Genomic DNA, 18,574 nt, shown 5'->3' on the forward strand with positions numbered 1-18,574 from the left:
GGTCTCAAACCTCAAACTCCTGGCCTCAAATGATCTGCCCACTTCGGCCTACCAAAGTGCTAGGATTATAGTTGTGAGCCATCGCACCTGGCCAGCATTTAAAAATTTCTGAAAGAAAGAAATGTGGGGAGGGGAGGGGAGGGGACAGGATAATGAGAATGAGAATCTGCTGAGGGAAAAAGACAGAGACAAAGAGAAAGAGAAAAAAGAGAGAGAGGAGAGAGACAGACAGAGAGAAAAAGCCCCCCAAACCCAAAAAACAACCGTGGAAAGATCTAAGCCTCAGGATCCCAAATGGATCAAACATAGATGAAACCAGACAAAAATCTGCTGTATTACACACACTCACACTTGATAAATTCAAGACTAGGCTGCAAAGGAATGAAAGCTCCACCACAGTGTGATTCTGCAAATGACTTCAGATCCTGTGCAACAATTAACAGCAAACCGCAATACCAAGTTTGAGTAGGAATAAAATGGAACTCTTCTCGGCTAATCTTAAGTTTTGTGTGTCCCATAATCTAGTTTCATTACATTTAACTTGGGGGGCAATAAGTCTCAATCTTGACAATCCCTAAAATGGAAATGAAGCTAAATTTTCCCAAAGACTTGAGGAAGTCTCCAAAAACAGAAATCTATGTCCATTCTTTAATAGAGGTAGGAAGAAAAATGGTACTTAGAACAAACTGTTCAGATACATATCAACTTCATAAGCACAAAAAATTTATTCTGAATAAATCACTTTACAATTACTGAAAAAGATGTTCATTACCTTAGCTATGTACTTAACGAACCAAATTACCCAAACAAAATAAACATGGCAATATAAAAATGTTAAGAATTTACAAAGCTGTACAAAATAACTTAAAATTTAAAAATTAGACTGATACAGTCTGTAAGATCTCTTCGAGAGAGCTGTCCAATTACAGATCTATATACTTTTCTTCAGAAGGTCAAAGAAAGGATGCTTTAAGGCTTCTCTGAGAGTAATTCTTTTGGCTGGATCATACTCCAACATTTTCTGAATGAGGTCAAAGAGACGCTCATGTTCAACATCTTGAGAAAGCATAAATTCCTGGAAGAAAAAAAGAAATTCATTCAACAGCCTTTTCCACTACCATTTACTACACTATATAACAGTATAGTAAACCATATATATATAACCACCATAAAAACAGAAAAGAGGCCAGGCATGGTCGCTCACGCCTATAATCCCAGCACTCTGGGAGGCCAAGGCAGGTGGATCACTTGAGGCCAGGAGTTCAAGACCAGCCAAGGCCAACATAGTAAAACTTGTCTTTACTTGAAAAAAAAAAAAAAAAGCGTGGTGGCGTCCATTTGTAATCCCAGCTACTTGGGAGGCTGAGACCTGCTTGAGCCTAGGATGCAGAGGTTGCAGTGAGCTGGGCCAACATCGTGCCACTCTACTCCAGCCTGGACAACGAAGCAAGGCTCGATCTCAAAAGACAAACAGAAGAAACTCAGTTTTGACTATTTGAGCAATGTCTCAAAGGCTTACCTTCAGAGGTTTACAGCGTCTTGAAACATATCTGCCGGCAGAACTGTGTTCATCCCAGTCTAATCGATCATGGTGAAAATATTTACGTTTCCTAAAAATAAGTCAATATCCATTCATGTTTATAACACTGAAAACTTAGAACAGCTAGCAAAGGTATCAATTACTATGCTTTCCCAGATCACTTTTCTAGAGATTTAAATGGCAGCCATGGGATAGAAATGTTACCTGCTTTGCACCAAGGTAATCTACTATTTAACCGAAAAAATATTAGTTTGACTTCATTATTTATAAAGTCCTAATCAGCGCCTGAGACTTGGTAGAGTGAAAATTAAAAAAAAAAAAATTAAGTTCTGGCCAGGCGCAGCGGCACACGCCTGTAATCTCAGCACTTTGGGACGCCGAGGTGGGCGGATCACAAGGTCAGGAGATCGAGACCATCCTGGCTAACATGGTGAAACCTTGTCTCTACTAAAAATACAAAAAAATTAGGCGGGCGTGGTGGCAAGTGCCTGTAGCCCCAGCTACTCGGGAGGCTGAGACAGGAAAATGGCATGAACCCAGGAGGCAGAGCTTGCATTGAGCCAAGGTCACGCCACTGCACTCCAGCCTGGGCAACATAGCAAGACTCCATCTCAAAAAAAAAAAAAAAATTAAGTTCTAATCAGCAGATGTGATTCAAATGATACTAAGGATGTCACTAACTCTTAAAACGTACCTGGTTTTCTGTATCATATGTTTTGGTAGAGGTCCAAGAATCCTTTCCATCATTGCTAAATGCTCCTTACTATCGTGTGTCTAGAAATAAAATAAAAACAGACTTGGGGAAGATGACCACCAAAACAGACACAGTTAAAGCTGACAGCAAAAAAACTAACATTAAGGCTTGCAGAACAAACTCGCCAATGATTCCCTACATGGACACGGATAATTGCTTATATACTTAAAGATGTTTTAAATAAAACAATTATGAAAGAAATATGAATTAGTTTATTTATGCTTATCTACAATTAATAGTCTATAATGGGGGAAGCAAAAGTATTTATTCATATAAACAGGCACCTTTCTTGTGCAAAACAAGGTTGAAACAGATCATTGTCACTTACTGGAAATACGGTAAACCCAAGATAGTATTCAATAAGAATGCATCCTATGCTCCAGACATCACATGGTTGGGACCACCCTAGGGCTGCAAAGCAAAGCAAAATTTAAGGAAAAAAAATACTCAATGTTTGTTGAAGAAATTAAAAAGTTAGTTAACACTAATACTTTTTTTAAAAAAACACATGTAATGTAGGCTGGGCACAGTGGCTCACACCTGTAATCCCAGCACTTTGGGAGGCCAAGATGGGAGAACTGCTTGAGCTCAGGAGTTCAAGACCAGCCTGGGCAACATAGCGAGATCCCACCTCTATTAAGATATATATATATATGAATTGGCCGGGCACAGTGGCTCACGCTACAGGCATAATCCCAGCCCTTTGGGAAGCTAAGGCAGGTGGAACATGAGGGCAGGAGATCAAGACCATCCTGACTACACGGTGAAACTCTGTCTCTACGAAAAATACAAAAACAAAATTAGCCAGGCATGGTGGCAGGCACCTGTAGTCCCAGCTACTGAGGAGGCTGAGGTGGGAGAATGGAGTGAACCCGGTAGGCAGAGCTTGCGGTGAGCTGAGATCGCGCCACTGCACTCTAGCCTGGGTGACAGAGCAAGACTCCGCCCCCCCCAAATTATATATATACACATATATATGCAATGTGATGTTTGAGCTGGAAGATCCTAAAGCAATCACTTAATCCAAGGTTAAATACAATATATATGGCCGGGCGCAGTGGCTCATGCCTGTAATCCCAGCACTTTGCAAAGCCAAGGCAGGCAGATTGCTCCAGGTCAGCAGTTTGAGACCAGCCTGCCAACATGGTAAAAACCCCATCTCTACCAAAAATATGAAAATTAACCGGGTGTGGTGGTGGGTGCCTATAATCCCAGCTACTCGGGAGGCTGAGGCAGGAGAATTGCTTGAACCCAGGAGGCAGAAGTTGCAGTGAGCCAAGATTGCACCACTGCACTCCAGCCTGGGCGACAGAGCAAGTCTCCGTCTAAAAAATAAATAAATGATAAAAAGAAATAAATTATATAGTGTTATATATAGTCTGGAATAAAACAGGCATTAATTTTCTGAGATGGAGTCTCGCTCTGTCGCCCAGGCCGGAGTGCAGTGGCGCAATCTTGGCTCACTGCAACCTCCGTCTCCCGGTGTTCAAGCAATTCTCCTGCCTCAGCCTCCTGAGTAGCTGGAACTACTGACGTGTACCACCATACCCAGCTAATTTTTTGTATTTTTAGTAGAGATGGGGTTTCACCATATTAGCCAGGATGGTCTCGATTTCCTGACCATGTTGTCTGCCCGCCTTGGCCTCCCAAAGTGCTGGGATTACAGATGTGAGCCACCACGCCCCACCCTTGGCCTCCCAAAGTGCTGGGATTACAGATGTGAGCCACCGCGCCCCACCCGGCATTAAACAATTACAATTAAAAACCCTACCACATATTACAAATGTGAAAACAATTCCAGAAAGGTTAAGCCACTTGCTCAAATTCCCAGAGCTAATTATCTGGTACAATTGAGAGCTTAAAATCCATAATGCACTTCATGATACTTATCCCTTAAAGAGAAAATGATAAAGCCCCACAAGTAAGACCTAAAACTGCAAAAAAAATTTTAAGTCTCAATAAGGAAATACAAAGGTTCTCAAAGGACAATTAATACTCACCTAAAATAACTTCAGGTGCTCTATAATGTCTTGTAGATACCAACGTACTGTGATGTTCGTCATCATATGTTGCACTACCAAAGTCTACAACTTTAATATCTGGATTTATTAAGGTGCGTTCATCACGTTTCTGAAAATCATAAATGATGGTTAAGAAGGCATAAGCTATTAAGGCATAAGATACTCACTTTATGAATATTTTGGAAGACTTACTATTTTGGGATTATACGCCTCTGTGTAGTCAGACTGCACAAATAAGATGTTTTCAGGCTTTAAGTCTGTGTGAGTCAACTTATTACTGTGCAAAACTGAGAATAAAGAGAAAGCTGCTGTAATCAGAAAACACCAAACCAAACCAAACCACAAAACCCCACAACAGGCCAGGTGCAGTGGCTCAAGCCTGTAATCACCTGAGGTCAGGAGTTCGAGACCAGCCTGACCAATATGGTGAAACCCTGTCTCTACTAAAATTACAAAAATTGGCCGGGTGTGGTGGCGTGTGCCTGTAGTCCTAGCTACTCGGGAGGCTGAGGCAGGAGAATCACTTGAACTGGGGAGGCAGAGTTTGCAGTGAGTGAAGACTGCGCCACTGCACTTCAGCCTGAACAACAAAGCGAGACTCCATTTCAAAAAACAAAAAAAACCCAACAAAAAACCTCTGATTCCTTTCCCAAAGAATGGTCAACATTCCAGTCTGCTAGAAAATCACCAGTAACTAAAACTTACTACCTCTTATGAAGCTTTCTTTTATGAGATATATCACGCCTTAATTTTTACCCAGCATTCGAAGTTACTATTTTTGCGCATCAGAAAAGTCTAAATCATAGTCTGCAACAAAGTACGTTGTTATATGGTGGATATCCTACTTGCTGAATGAAATGTACACTGCTGGATCAACAGCCTGTAATCAAATCTCTTCATACCTATTCTTCCTCCCCCTTTATTTTTAATCAAATAAAAATTGTACACACTTAGGAGGCACATTTTGATATGTGGAATGGATAAAACCAGCAAATTAACGAAGATATACCAAAAACTTACAATTCACAGACTTGCATATCTGATATGCCATCTTTCTGATATGATCCAGTCGAAATGGTAGAAAACCATTTTCTTTAATGAAGTCGTAAGTACTAAGTCCCAATAGTTCAAAAACAATGCAAATGTGACCATGATGCTCAAACCATTCCAACATCTGGACACAGCGGCTACAAACACATGAAAAATAGCTAAGTATAGTTGCTCCTAATTTAAATATACCTGATACCACTTCCCAAGTTCTAATCTGATACTTACAAAGTACTGTTGGGGTCTGTTGTATTCAGATGTTCCAGAACTTGTATTTCTGAGCGAGCAGCTTCACAGTATCTATCCACATTTTTAACTATTTTTACTGCTACATGTCTACCTCCCCTGTTAGAAAGATGCATGCAAATTTAAGAATGACAGACATGATGCTCAATTCCAGGTATTACTGTCTTCAAACTGTACTACTACTCTGACCCACTGTATTTTTTTAATTTATGGTTTAGTGTTCAGTTCTGATTCTATTACATGCTGAATGACACAAATTTCTTTCATCAAACCACCACTCACATGAGTTATTTTTTGGTATTTCAGCTAAACAACTTCTTCCTATATGGTACCTGTCACTGTCAAACATTATCTCAAATGTTCTTTTAGTCCAGGTTGCCGAAAGAGTTAGGATACAGTGGGGAAAGAGTAAAGAGCTCTAGGACCGGGAGCAGTGGCTCTCACGCCTATAATCCCAGCACTTTGGGAGGCCGAGGGTAGTAAATCACTTGAGGTCAGAAGTTCGAGACCAGCCTGACCAACATGGTGAAACCCTATTTCTACCAAAAATATGAAAATTAGCCAGGCACGGTGGTGTGTGCCTGTAATCCCAGCTTCCTGGGAGGCTGAGGCAGGAGAATTACTTGAACTCGGAAGGTGGAGGTTGCAGTGAGCCAAGATTGCACCACTGCACTCCAGCCTGGGCGACAGACCAAGACTCCATCTCAGGGAAAAGAAAAATAAACAAAAAAAGAGCTCTAGCTCTCATGTCCTTACCAATCAATAGTAGGAAGCCTCCTCAAAAATGCTTTGCCATTCAGGAAGAGAAAGAACAATAACAACAACAACAACAAACAGGGAACTAAAAAAAAAAAAAAAAAGTAACGGAAAAAATTCTATACTATCTTAAGAAATTTCATGGCTGGAGCCAGGCGCTCATGCCTGTAATCCCAGCACTTTGGGAGGCTGAGGTGGGCAGGTCACCTGAGGTCAGGAGTTCAAGACCAGCCTGGCCAACATAGTCAGTCTCTACTAATACAAACAATACAATACTAATACAAACAATAGCTGGGCATGGTGGCGCGTGTCTGTAGTTCCAGCTACTCAGGAGGCTGAGGCAGAACAATCACCTGAACCCGGGAGGCAGAGGGTGCAGTGAGCTGAGATTGCGCCACTGCACTCCACCCTGGGTGACAGAGCGAGACTCTGTCTCGAGAAAAAAAAAAAATTTCAATCAGTAGTTTGATAAACATACATAGTTAAACTTGGGACACCAAGTTATCTCCAGCTATGTTATCAGAATGAATTACAGCACTTTCTAAAAATATAGATTCCTAGGTAACTACCCTGAAAAGGTCTGGGGTAGGCAAACCTCTCGAGGAGGATCTTAACATAAAACCAAGGCTGAGAACCACTAATATGGCGGGGGAAAAAAATATGGCCTAACAACAGTGTCCAGTTGAACAACAAAACAATACTTTCAAAACAATATAAAGTGTGTTCTCAGCCTAAAATTAGAAATTATACATACTATTAGTAGCTGTTTAAAAAATATGAAGGGGCAAGTACCTCTAACTGGAAGTTTCTTACATCCAAGTAAAAAAGGGTATAAAGATACGTATCTAACTCACGGTCAGACCACTTTCTAAAGCTAAATCAATTACCCGTATTGCCAACTTCCCTAAATGTAATCCCAACATGGGAAACTTACGCTTTATGATCGATGCACTCCACAACTTTTCCAAAAGCTCCTTCACCTAAAGTATCAACAATTTCATCTAAAAGAGAGAAATAAATCTCAGTCATATCAAGAAGTGGAAACAATGTACTTATCACAATAAATGCTATCAATGTAGATTATTCTAGTTGATGCTACAAATTTCCTTATCACTAGATATTTATTTTATTGGTCAACACCATCAAAAAACATAATTATTAGGTCTAATTTCATTAATTTGATTACTGTTCTGGAAGTTCTGTATAACAAACATTACATTTCTAAAGAAAGCAAAAATACAATCCCCCCCACCAAAAGAAATGGAAAAATAAAACAAAAACAAAAAAGAGAAAGAAAAAAAGATTTCCAAATCCCTGAAAGCTTAATCTATATATAGATTATGTTATCTGAAAAGTTAATAAGTGTTGAAAAATATTCTATACATCTTGCACTTAGTACGTCTCCACTCTGACAGATCAGGTGACCCTCCTCATCATCCTCTACACTCCTGGTTCTTTTCCTTCGGTGACTCTTCTGGAAACGTCAAGTGGGCGGCACCAAGATCATCCAGCCAATCAATATACCCGAGTGAATTCAGGGCAGAATACGAAATTCATTCAGCGGGGAGATATTCAGGCATTCAGATACACGCCAGGCCACAAACGGTTGGCAGGAGCAATTTCAAATTCAGTCCCCAGAAATTCACAGGGCACATAGTTTATGTTAACAGGAGAAAAACATGGCAAGGAACAGATTTTCAGATAAGATACTCAAAGTGGCAAGGCAACAAAACATAATACAATTGTTTTTCTTAAAAAAAAAAATGCTTAGTTGTAGCATTCACTGAAACATAATTTTTTAGTTTCTAGTGTTCTAATTTAATGTTGCAAAATCGTATGATGTAATATTTACTTGTCAAAGTAGACGGTGGCCATATTAAGATTTCCTACCTAATCTAAGAAAACAAATATTATAACAGTAAATAAAATTAAAGTGCTAATTTTGGGAAAAAAAAGATTTGGCATACAAGAATAACACTACGGCATTTTTAATGTCATCTGAGCTGATCTCCATACTAATATATAACCCATAACAGTTCACATCTGTTCTGGTTTGCTTAGTGAAAGAAGGGTTAGAAAACATGACTTGTTAGAACAAAGAAGCATACCTAATCCTAAATTATACAAAAATAAAATGCCCTGTTCTACTTTTGTGATTTCAATAGATCAAAACTAATCAGGTTTCTTGAAGTACCACAAAAAACCCTTTTAGAATATTTTGTAATAATTTTCAACTAATCTAAATTAAATCAATTAACTCCCATCATTTCACTGGAATGTCAATTAGGAGCCAACCAATAATTAAATTATAGAACTAAATGTGTACTTTATTTCCGGAATTTCCTATCCAATGCACAAACAGAAAAAATCCTGCAGGTTAAAACTGAGATGATTTCATCTTAAAACTTTCTCAAATAATCAAACACAAAAATTCAAGTTTCCCTGTTCCACATCGGATATAAAATTTCCAAAATGTTTTAAAAACGTTCATACCCCATGTGAACGACGATGTGAAGTACTGTGGTGAATCCTGTGTTTGCTTTTATAACTACTTCTTCCACTTCTACCAGAAGACTTGCTACTATGGTTCTGATACCGGCTTTCATGGTCTCTTTGGCGATGTCCAGGTTCACATCCTTGAGCGTAGTCATTTCTGTACTCATCAATGTAGCGTCGACTATGATAATCTTTCTCATTTATAGACCTGCTTTCCAAATAATGGCTAGAGAAATAAAAATTATTTTCAATGTTTTATGCTAAGACCAAATATCCTCACATTCTCTCAAGACAGCACCTAGACTCCCCCACAAGCAGCTTAATTTTACAAACATTACAAACCATCAAAATCTCTCATTGGAAACACAAACGAATGGTAGTAATCAGGTACTTATTTTAAGTGATACTAGTTTTGTCTAGTAATGTATTGTTATATTCAGACATTTTAAGTATCCTCCTTACCTATCACACATTTTAGAGTGATTGTATTTGCAGCGCTTGTTCTCCCGGGCACTGCTATGTGATCTCTTCCTTCTTTTATGACTGCTGCTGCTCCTCCATTTTCCATAATCCCAATCCTTGTCATCCCAATCAGGACAGTAAGTTCTCTTTGAGTGTCTCATCTACATAAAAGGTAAGTTTTTCCTAGTTAAACTGTATCCCACACTGAGCTGTTTAAAATTCGTATTTACAAAGGTCCCCTCGTGACCTCGTTTTAAGACCAAATTCAAGAATCATTATCACCCAATCTGAAATCACTGATAAATCCAATTACTGTGTTGTCCCATATTCTGCAGTTTGAACTTCATTCACAGGCACTCTGCATTAGCCATATCATGCCCAGATTTATTGGAAGAATGCAAAAAAAAAAAAAAAAAAGTGAAAAAAGTAGAGGGAGGAATCACAATTTACTAATTTTGGTAAATTTTACCCCTGCCCTACCAGTAGCACAAATATAGCACTATAGAAGTCCACGCTGTCAGGCCTCTGAGCCCAAGCTAAGCCATCATATCCCCAGTGACCTGCACGTATACATCCAGATGGCCTGAAGCAACTGAAGATCCACAAAAAAAGTAAAAATAGCCTTAACTGATGACATTCCACCATTGTGATTTATTTCTGCCCCAACCTAACTGATCAATATACTTTGTAATCTCCCCCACCCTTAGGAAGGTTCTTTATAATCTCCCTCCCACCCTTAAGAAGGTTCTTTGTAATTCTCCCCGCCCTTGAGAAGGTACTTTGTGAGATCCGCCCCCTGCTCCCAAAACATTGCTCTTAACTCCACCGCCTATCCCAAAACCTATAAGAACTAATGATAATCCCACCACCCTTTGCCGACTCCTTTTTCTGACTCAGCCTGCCTGCACCCAGGTGAAATAAACAGCCATGTTGCTCACACAAAGCCTGCCTTTAGTGGTCTCTTCACAGACACGTGAAACACACGTCATTCTCCCCGTTTAAACGTGTACCAGAAACTAGTCTCCAACTCAAATGCAATCATAAATGTTCCTCACCAACACCGCATTACTGATTACTGCAAACGTAATCAGAGTTATATCTGAGTTGCTGACAGAATCATCATTACAGAGCATTTCCGTAAACGGACAAATGAAACTACCAAGGACTTTAATCACACACGAAGGCAACGGTGGCATCAGAATATAAAAACAACAAAACACCATCTTTCCAGTACCACTCCCAAGCACATACAACATAATTTATCCTAAACGCAATGTTAACACAATCTTTTTGGGAATGGTAGGAGCCACCTTCTTTTCAGAAACGCTTCGAGCAAAATCGAAAATCTCTAACCTAATAACTTGAAAAAGACATTATACAGAAATTACTTCATCAACTGCCGTTCTTTCTTATCGGCGGGACCCCTCTGTGTCTTCCGCTACAATTCTTTTTTTAACGCCAGTCAAATTTAGCGGTAGGGGTCGTATACTAATTTTTGTGACACTAATAACTATTAAGTTCTGATAACCCACTACCATTGGACCAGCCTGAGTATAATTTTTAAAGCCCTCCAATTGGGTCGGGGGCCGTGGCTTATGCCTGTAACCCCAGCACTTTGGGAGGCCGAAGCAGGAGGGCCGCTTGAGCCCAGGAATTCGAGACCAGCCAGGGCAATATAGAGAGACCCCGCCTCTATAAAAAATAAAAAATTAACCAGGGGTGGTGGCGCGCGCCTGTAGTCCCAACTACTCAGGGGGCTGAGGTGGGAAGATCACCTGAGCCCAGATGTCGAAGCTGCAGTGAGCCGTCATTGCGCCACTTGCACTCCGGCCGGGGCGACAGGGGCGAGACCTTGTCTCAAAAAAGAAAAAAAGGAGGCTGGGGGCAGTGGCTCACACCTGTAATCCCAGCACTTTGGGAGGCCGAAGCGGATGGATCACCTGAGGTCAACAGTTTGAGGCCAGCTTAACATGGTGAAACTGTCTCTACTAAAAATACAAACATTAGCCCGGCGTCGTGGCGGGCGCCTGTAATCCCAGCTACCCCGGAGGCTGAAGCAGGAGAATCGCTTGAACCCCGGAGGCGGAGGCTGCAGTGACTCGAGATCGCGCCACTACACTCTAGCCTGGGCGACAGAGCGAGACTCCAAGAAAAGAAAACAAAAAAGCTCCAACTGCTAACCCAAGAGGAGTGGGCTGAAACGCCATAGCATAGCATTCTCGGTCACCTGACTTCTATCACAACGCTCCTTCAAATACACCCCGGCATTTCTCTTTCCTTGGGTTCCTAAAACTGGTTTTTGTTAACACCACTGAGGACAAAGCCACTCGCGATGTTTACGCCGACACTTTAATCATTAGACATTAACTGTAACCCCTACGGGTTCCGTCTCTTTCTCCACTTGCTCCAGACAACGTTTCCCCACAGCTGCGTGGCTCACGCACATTCTGGAACCCCAGCAAACCCCCCCTCAACGGGGAGCCTCGCCTTTCCGGCCACAGGGCCGAAGCCGGCCTCCGCCCAGCCGCCATCTTACAGCTCCGCCGAGGCGGTTCACAACATGGCGCCGGCCCGACCCTCCCGCGTCAGGCGGCGCCGCTTCCTCAGCGGAGGGCAGACGCTCCAAGAGGGCGGCCGGCCTAGCAAACACCGTAACTACCCCCGCAGGCCGGATCAGGCGGCGACGGGCTCGGCCGCGCAGGAAAGAGGGGCGCGCCGCCACTGTGCAGCCTGGGAGTGAAGGGAGCAGGCAGTCGTCGCGCCGGGGACGGCGGGCAGCAAACAAGCAGGAAGAGGGGGCATCGCCAGGCGCCCGCGAGGCTCACAGGAACGGCCCTGTCACCTAGTCCGCTCCCTCCTGCGTCTTACCGTCCTGGACAGACTCCAAGTCGAAGGAGACAAAGCTTGTAACGTAATCACGGGAATCACGCAGCTGACTGCGTCGCGCACCAACAACAAAATGGAGCTGACAGCTGCTGCGTCTAGACTCGTCTCGAAAACACTGATGACGCAGCGAGCGCGTCTCCGCCGCGGGGCGGGGCATGCACGGGGCGAGCAGGCGGAAAGGGCGGGCGTGGCGGGCGTGTCGCGCGCGCGACCATCGTGGGCGCAGGCGCCAGGGCGGGAACGAGATCCCGCTGTGGCGGATGAAAGGAAGCTGTCGGCGCGTTGTCCCCACTCACTGATAATTGTTTTTGAACTCTAGAACAAGGAACAACTTGTGAACAAGGAAAAGTGAGGGAATCAGTATACACAATAGCATGTACCCTGTTAGCGACCACTAAAACAATTGCTTTAAAACTAATACTTCACAGCGCGGTGGGTCACGCCTGTAACCCTAGCACTTTGGGAGGCCGAGGCGAGCAGATCGCTGAGCCCAGGAGTTCGAGACCAGCCTGGACAGCATAGCGGGACCCCTGTCTCTAAAAAAAAATATACCACTAGCGTCAGATGGCTTCAAATTACTAATGGGATCAGTGTGAGCCAACAGAAATCAATGTTCTGCACCTTGATCCTCATGGTGCCTGCATCAGGCCCAACGTGGGCAGCCAGGATACCTCCCTGTCTATGATGCTTTTATGGCCGTAACTGAGCACACATTCTAAAAATAAGCTCCTTGATAAGTTTTGAAGGGAAGGTCAGCGTTAAAGATACAGAGTGGCAGCTCTACAGCAAATGCGGGCCTTATGTCCAGCCTAAGACCTACAGAAGTGGGGAACCAGCCTAATGCCAGTGCCCACCAGTGGGGTACTTTTAGGTATGGGCGGGAGGGGCCTGGGCCATATGGCTTGCTGACTTGCTGCCCTGCAGGTTGTTAAGATGTTCCCATAATGAGGCGGTTCTGGCCCTTGTTCCGGCAGAATGTGGTGGTAGTTTTTTTTGTTTTGTTTTGTTTTGTTTTTGAGACGGCGTCTTGCTCTGTCGCCCAGGCTGGAGTGCAGTGGCGCGATCTCCACTCACTGCAACCTCCGCCTCCTGAATTCAAGCGATTCTCCTGTCTCAGCTTCCCCAGTAGCTGGGACTGCAGGCGCGCGCCACCACCCCCCGCTACTTTTTGTATTTTTAGTAGAAACTCCTGACCTCAGATGATCCACCCGCCTCAGCCTCCCAAAGTGCTGGGATTACAGGCGTGAGCCACCACGACCCCCCGGGAATGTGGTGTTCTTTGCACTTTCTCCCGGCAGAATATGATAGGGGTGTTTCTTTAGTTGCGCCTTTGTCCGTTTTGTGGTCAGGTGGTTAGGCAAGATGTTTCTCACAGCCGGAACCCCCGTGGAATGTTTCACTTTGACCAAGGTCTGCAAAATAGAGGGTGGGGGAGACCAGGCAGGGCTGGTGGAACGGGGTAGGGCTGGGGGGGGGGGCAGGATTTACAAAATGGTGCAGTTTGGACTAACACTCCTAAAATTAAAAAAAACATATTTGCACCACTAATTAACAGTGGCAGAGTTTAGAATAAAACTTGGAGGAGGTCAGACGCAGTGGCTCACGCCTGTAATCCCAGCACTATGGGAGGCCAAGGCGGGTGGATCACGAGGTCAGGAGTTCAAGACCAGCCTGGCCAAGATGGTGAAACCCCGTCTCTATTAAAAATACAAAAAATTACCCGGGCGTGGTGACAGGCACCTGTAATCCCAGCTATTCGGGAGGCTGAGGCAGGAGAATTGCTTGAACCCGGGAGGTAGAGGTTGCAGTGAGCCGAGATCCACCATTGCACTCCAGCCTGGGCAACAGAGCAATACTCCGTCTCAAAAAAAAAAAAGTGGCAAAACAAGGTCTGGCCAAAGAAAGGCCTTAATACTAAGTCTAGAAACCTAAATGATTAAAATTTTAAAAGTGAAACAAAATGTGAAGTCATTAGTATGCCGGGTGCGGTGGCTTACGCCTGTAATCCCAACACTTTGGGAGGCCAAGGTGGGTGGATCATGAGGTCAGGAGTTTGAGACCATCCTGGCCAACATGCTGAAACTGTCTCTACTAAAAATACAAAAATTAGCAAGGCGTGGTGGTGCTCACCTGTAATCTCAGCTACTTGGGAGGCTGAGGCAGAATTGTTTGAACCTGGGAGACGGAGGTTGCAGTGAGTCAAGATCGCGACATTGTGTACCAGCCTGGGCAATAGAGTGAGACTCTATCTTAAAAAAAAAAAAAAAAAAAAGAATTGCTTGAACCCTGGAGGCAGAGGTTGCAGTCAGCCGAGATTGCGCCATTGCATTCCAGCCCAGGCGACAGAGTGAGACTCTGTCTCAAAAAAAAAAAAGTCACTAGTATAACTGGCACTGTTACAGTGGGTAGCTAGTCAGGTATGAACAAAGCAGGAGATGGCTCCCCCCAAACACACACTAGGAGTGTCGGGCAACCATCAGGTGAGATGGTCAGGCGGTTATTAACTCTCTTGCTGAAGTAGTAATTGGTCACAGCTGGCACCAGGGAACGGCAGTCTCCTAATAGAAAACACCTGAAACTGGTGAGCAGCAGCTTCCCAATAAGATCTCAGGAGTTGGGCAAGTGGGGAGAAGTAATGCAAGACCCTGGAAGTATGCCAGTGTATAAAACCCCAAGTCAAAAGCTCAAGCCACACATTTATCTTTCAAGTCGCCCGCTTTGTCCTCTTCCAAGCGTACTTCCCTCTTTCATTCCTCCTCTAAAGCTTTTTAATAAACTTTCACTCTTGCTCTAAAACATGCCTCACTCTCTCCTTCTGCCCCTCAGTCGAATTCTTTCTTCTGAGGAGGCAAGAATTGAGGTTGCTGCAGACCTGTACGGATACAGATTCGCCGCTAGTAAAAAGCACCTCAGTTTAGTGGAAGATATAAATGGTGACAAGAGGATAGCTGTAAGCTATCTCCAAACTAGTCAAGAAAGAATCAAAACATTAATTAGACCAGCCATTGGAAGAAATGAGACAAACCAAGAACTGATGCCAAGACAAACATTTTGAGACGGAGTTTTGCTCTTGTCACCCAGGCTGGAGTCCAATGGCATGATCTCAGCTCACCACAACCTCCGCCTCCCGGGTTCAAACAATTCTCCTGCCTCAGCCTCCCGAGTAGCTGGGATTATAGGCATGTGCCACCACGCCCAGCTAATTTTGTATTTTTAATAGAGACAGGTTTTCTGTATGTTGGTCAGGCTGGTCTCGAACTCCCAACCTCAGGTGATCTGCCCGCCTTGGCCTCCCAACGGGCTGGAATTACAGGCATGAGCCACTGCGCTCGGCTGGTATAAGTTTTAGGAACACCCAAATCCAACCACTGTGATCTAGGCAGTGGGCAGAATATGGTCTTGATGAAATCAATGGTAGAACCCAATGAATGGCTTGATGAGGTGAGAGCCCTGTGGTGGACATGAATGTTAGGAGAGCAGCTTCTACTTACTTACTACATGCCAGAAGCTTTACACACATTTAACCCTCACAATTGTCTTCTGAGGTATTATTTATGGATGAGAATACTAAAGCTTGGAGATGTTAACTTGCTTAAAGTTACACTGTAAGGGACACAGCTGTGATTCAAACACAGACCAGAACTCCAAAAACTGGTGCCTTTAACTAGTTCATTGCATTTTTCAAATGGATATTCTGTAAAGCTCCACTCTTCAATATTTTCAGAGATATGCCTTATGTTCTCACTTGTAATATAACCAAGTATCCTAGCCTTGAAATGCATTTTAAAGTTTTTTTTTTCCTTTTTTTTTTTGAGACAGAAGTCTCCCTCTGTTTCCACGCTGGAGTGCAGTGGTGCAATCTCGGCTCACTGCGACCTCCGCCTCCCAGGTTCAAGCAATTCTCCTGCCTCAGCCTCCCAAGTAGCTGGGAGTACAGGCGCGTGCCACCACGCCCAGCTAATTTTTGTATATTTAGGAGAGATGGGGTTTCACCATGTTGGCCAGGATGGTCTCGATCTCTTGACCTCATGATCCGCCTGCCTCAGCCTCCCAAAGTGCTGGGATTACAGGCGTGAGCCACCGTGCCTGGCCCTTTCTTTCTTAATTTCAGAATGTAGTCTTGTTAAAACTGTTTCCCTCCCTTTCCCGCCTCACACTCCCTTATACTATGCACATTTATCTAACTGTACACTTGTTAAACTTACACTATACACTCTTATCTATAGGGTCTTAACTCTCTTGCCCAGGCTGGAGTCCAGTGGCACGACCATGGATCACTGCAGTCTCTACTTCCCTAGCTCAAGCAATCCTCCCACCTCAGCCTTCTAAGTAGCTGGGGCTACCACATCTGGCTTTTTTTTTTTTTTCAATTTTTAGTAGATTCAAGGTCTCACTATGTTGCCCAGGCCGATCTAAAACTCCTGGGCTCAGGTGATCCTCCCACCTTGGCCTCCCTAAAGTGCTGCAATTATAGGTGTGAGCCACTGTGCCTGGCCCATCAAGGGCTAATCGTGACATATACCAGGCTTGGAGACCCAGCTGCAAAATTCCAGAGATTACCTTAAGGTGGTTAGTCAACAACCCAGCCATTGTTGAGATGATGCCAGCCCCCACTCCAGGTGGACCACAACTCAAGATAGCCACTACAGCAAGCCACAGAGATCTGAAACCCTGCACCACTCCCGCATGCCTCCCAATCTAAGTTCCCTTTTTAAGCCCCTCTCCCCAGCCTAAGGTTCAAAATGATTTCTTTAAGGTACTAGCTTTGGCCATTTCCCCACTGCTAGCTCTGGAATAAAGTCACTTTCCTTTTACTGCATCTCCTCCTTGTTATTGACTTTGCAAGTGGCGTGCAGCCCAGCCTGCATTCAGTTACAATAAATGGGAGCTAAATCTTGGATTCACATGGACAAAAAGATGGGAACAGTGGACACTGGGGACTCCAAAAAGGAGGAAGGGGCAGGGGCAAGAGCTGAAAAGCTTCCTTTTGGGCACTATGTTCACTGTCTGGGTGACAGGATCAGTAGAAGCCCAAACCTCAGCACCATGCATTATACACTTGTAACAAACCTGCACATGTACCTCCTGAATCTAAAATTAAAAAAAAAGATATGCCTTTAAAAATGTCCATGAGCAGGCCGGGTGTGGTGGCTCACGCCTGTAATCCCAGCACTTTGGGCGGCCAAGGTGGACGGATCACCTGAGGTCAGGAGCTCACGACCAGCCTGGCCAACATGGTGAAACCCTGTCTCTACTAAAAACACAAAAAAACAATAGCTAGGCATGGTGGCAGATGCCTGTAATCCCAGCTACTTGGGAGGCTGAGGCAGGAGAATCACTTGAGCCCGGGAGGCGGAGGTTGCAGTGAGACGAGATTGTGCCATTGCACTCCAGCCTGAGTGACAAGAGTGAGACTATGTCTCAAAAAAAAAAAAAAAAAGTCCATGAGCAAATCAGTTGGGAAATGTTGAGTGTTTACTGTATTCCAAGACATCTTTTTTTTTTTTTTTTGAGATGGAGTCTCCCACTGTCACCCAGGCTGGAGTGCAATGGCTCGATCTTGGCTCACTACAACCTCTGTCTCCCCGGTTCAAGCGATTCTCCTGCCTCAGCTTCCCAAGTAGCTGGGACTACAGGCACCCGCCACCATGGCCAGCTAATTTTTTATATTTTTAGTAAAGACAGGGTTTCACCATGTTAGCCAGGATGGTCTTGATCTCCTGACCTCGTGATCCGCCCATCTTGGCCTCCCAAAGTGCTGGGATTATAGGTGTCAGCCACCACACTCGGCCTCCAGGACCTCTGAGAGCCTTTACTGTAAACCTAAAGATCACACCTGTAATCCCAGCACTTTGGGAGGCCGAGGTGGGCAGATCATGAGGTCAAGAGATCAAGACCATCCTGGCCAACATGGTCTCTGTAAACCCCGTCTCTACTGAAAAAAAAAATACAAAAAGTATCTGGGCATGGTGGTGTGCACCTGTAGTCCCAGCTACTTGGGAAGCTGAGGCAGGAGAATCACTTGAACCTGGGAGGCAGGGGTTGCAGTGACCCGCTGCACTCCAGCCCGGGTAAAAGAGCAAGACTCCATCTCAAAAAGAAAAAAAAAAAAAAATCAGAGAAAATAGCAAATGGATTGGCTGGCCTTTCCAGACTAACTTTTTATCCTGTCCCTCCTCTTTCTAACTGTATAAAGTGAATAATTAATGGTAGAGCTCTTACCATTAGTATCAGTTTCAGGAATACCCAAATTTTCAGATTTGGGGATACTTGCATATACATAATAAGATATCTTGGAGATGAGACCCAAATTTAAACATGAAGTTCATTTACGTTTCATATATACCTTATACACATAGCCTGAAG

General features: G+C 43.9%; 1 protein-coding gene across 4 annotated transcripts; it reads right to left on the reverse strand.

The window, feature by feature from the left end:
- Nucleotides 1-706: 706 nt before the first annotated feature.
- On the reverse strand, nucleotides 707-12,356 carry CLK1 (CDC like kinase 1). Of its 4 annotated transcripts, none has more exons than XM_003820723.5 (13): nucleotides 12,191-12,356; nucleotides 9,323-9,483; nucleotides 8,858-9,086; nucleotides 7,748-7,838; nucleotides 7,299-7,365; nucleotides 5,591-5,707; nucleotides 5,336-5,502; nucleotides 4,508-4,602; nucleotides 4,295-4,424; nucleotides 2,623-2,705; nucleotides 2,235-2,314; nucleotides 1,520-1,610; nucleotides 707-1,075 (listed from the first exon to the last, which is right to left on the reverse strand). In XM_003820723.5, exons 2-13 carry the CDS (start codon nucleotides 9,481-9,483, stop codon nucleotides 932-934), a joined length of 1,455 nt encoding a protein of 484 aa, XP_003820771.1. In that variant the 5' UTR covers nucleotides 12,191-12,356; the 3' UTR covers nucleotides 707-931. The 4 variants fall into 4 exon arrangements, with proteins under 4 accessions (XP_003820771.1, XP_003820772.1, XP_063451599.1 ...); XM_003820724.5 differs by lacking the exon at nucleotides 12,191-12,356 and adding an exon at nucleotides 11,728-11,951; XM_063595529.1 differs by lacking the exon at nucleotides 9,323-9,483 and having other exon boundaries at nucleotides 7,748-9,086; nucleotides 12,191-12,334.
- Between the last annotated feature and the right edge of the window lie 6,218 nt (nucleotides 12,357-18,574).

The sequence above is a fragment of the Pan paniscus genome, chromosome 13 (assembly GCF_029289425.2).
Source record: "Pan paniscus chromosome 13, NHGRI_mPanPan1-v2.0_pri, whole genome shotgun sequence".
Taxonomy (NCBI): Eukaryota; Metazoa; Chordata; class Mammalia; order Primates; family Hominidae; genus Pan; species Pan paniscus.

Excerpts from the sequence above, each read along its gene's own strand:
- CLK1 (XM_003820724.5), bottom strand. The coding sequence starts at position 11,853 with ATGGCGGCTGGGCGGAGGCCGGCTTCGGCCCTGTGGCCGGAAAGGCGA. Across the intron at positions 4,603-5,335 it reads GATATGCAAGTCTGTGAATT|TTTTGCACAGTAATAAGTTG; the intron begins GTAAGTTTTTGG and ends CTTTATTCTCAG. Across the intron at positions 4,425-4,507 it reads AGGCGTATAATCCCAAAATA|AAACGTGATGAACGCACCTT; the intron begins GTAAGTCTTCCA and ends TATGATTTTCAG.